The 917-nt window shown below is 43.8% G+C and overlaps 1 protein-coding gene across 1 annotated transcript; it reads left to right on the top strand.

The window, feature by feature from the left end:
- Window positions 1–261: 261 nt before the first annotated feature.
- On the top strand, window positions 262–850 carry T265_16097 (hypothetical protein; the record flags this gene model as incomplete). The annotated part of the gene is made up of 2 exons (XM_009179608.1): window positions 262–404; window positions 724–850. Coding segments are annotated over 2 exons (192 nt in total), but the record flags the coding sequence as incomplete, so codon positions are not given.
- Window positions 851–917: the final 67 nt, after the last annotated feature.

The following is a 917-nucleotide window of genomic DNA, read 5'->3' on the forward strand; positions in this document are numbered from 1 at the left end:
TCATGAGTAAACGTGACAGGCATAGGTCATTATTTCCAATCTCGTAATTTCTTCAGTTTACATCAATGTTTTGCACCAGTGGGAGGTCTCATCAATTAACGGCGTGTTCTTTTTATGCACTGTAACAAGTCCATAACAAGTCACTTCCCTGTCTTCTACTTTTCCAGCCCAAGTTTTCTCAGCTCTAAGTGTCTTACGTCATTCTGGTCTTACTTATGCGGTATCTCGTGAGAACTCCGCCTATCTCTCCTATCCCCACAGGTCCGGATTTCTTGGACTGTGAAGTGGAAAACGGTGGAAAGTTGGGTTCACGCAAAGGGGTAAATCTTCCCGGAGCTATGGTCGATCTACCTGCGGTATCGGAAAAAGACAAGGCAGATTTACGCTTCGCTATTGAACATCATGTGAGTCATTCTTGGTTGTCAGTTTGTTCGTTGATTGCTATAATCCTCCAGGGAAAAGACGAAGAGAGGTAGCTTCTATTCGGAGGTATCTCAAATCAGGTTGTGGCTGATGGAGCGCGCTGATATTGACCTTGGAGAATTACCTGATTAAGAGCTATGGTTGGAGGCATGAGGGTCTATCCAGAAGTTTAATTGCGCCCAGTCATTGTTCCTGGTTGTTACTGTAGCCGAGGGTTCTTTCTGTTTGCATCTCATTGGTATCTTCGAATTTGCTGAGTTTGTTCAACTCACGTTTTTTTTTCGAATCCCTATCCCATAGGTCGATATTGTGTTCGCATCGTTTATTCGGAATCCACAAGCCGTGATAGAGATCCGTGAACTGTTGGGTGAGGCTGGAAGCTACATCAAGCTCATTGCAAAGATAGAAAATCACGAAGGTGTTAAACGGTAAGTTCATTTATTTTGTCACGTGACTTCGGTTTACCGACAATCGGAGCTGTTTCGACTCAGAAA

This window comes from Opisthorchis viverrini, assembly GCF_000715545.1.
Source record: "Opisthorchis viverrini unplaced genomic scaffold opera_v5_4455, whole genome shotgun sequence".
Classification (NCBI taxonomy): Eukaryota; Metazoa; Platyhelminthes; class Trematoda; order Opisthorchiida; family Opisthorchiidae; genus Opisthorchis; species Opisthorchis viverrini.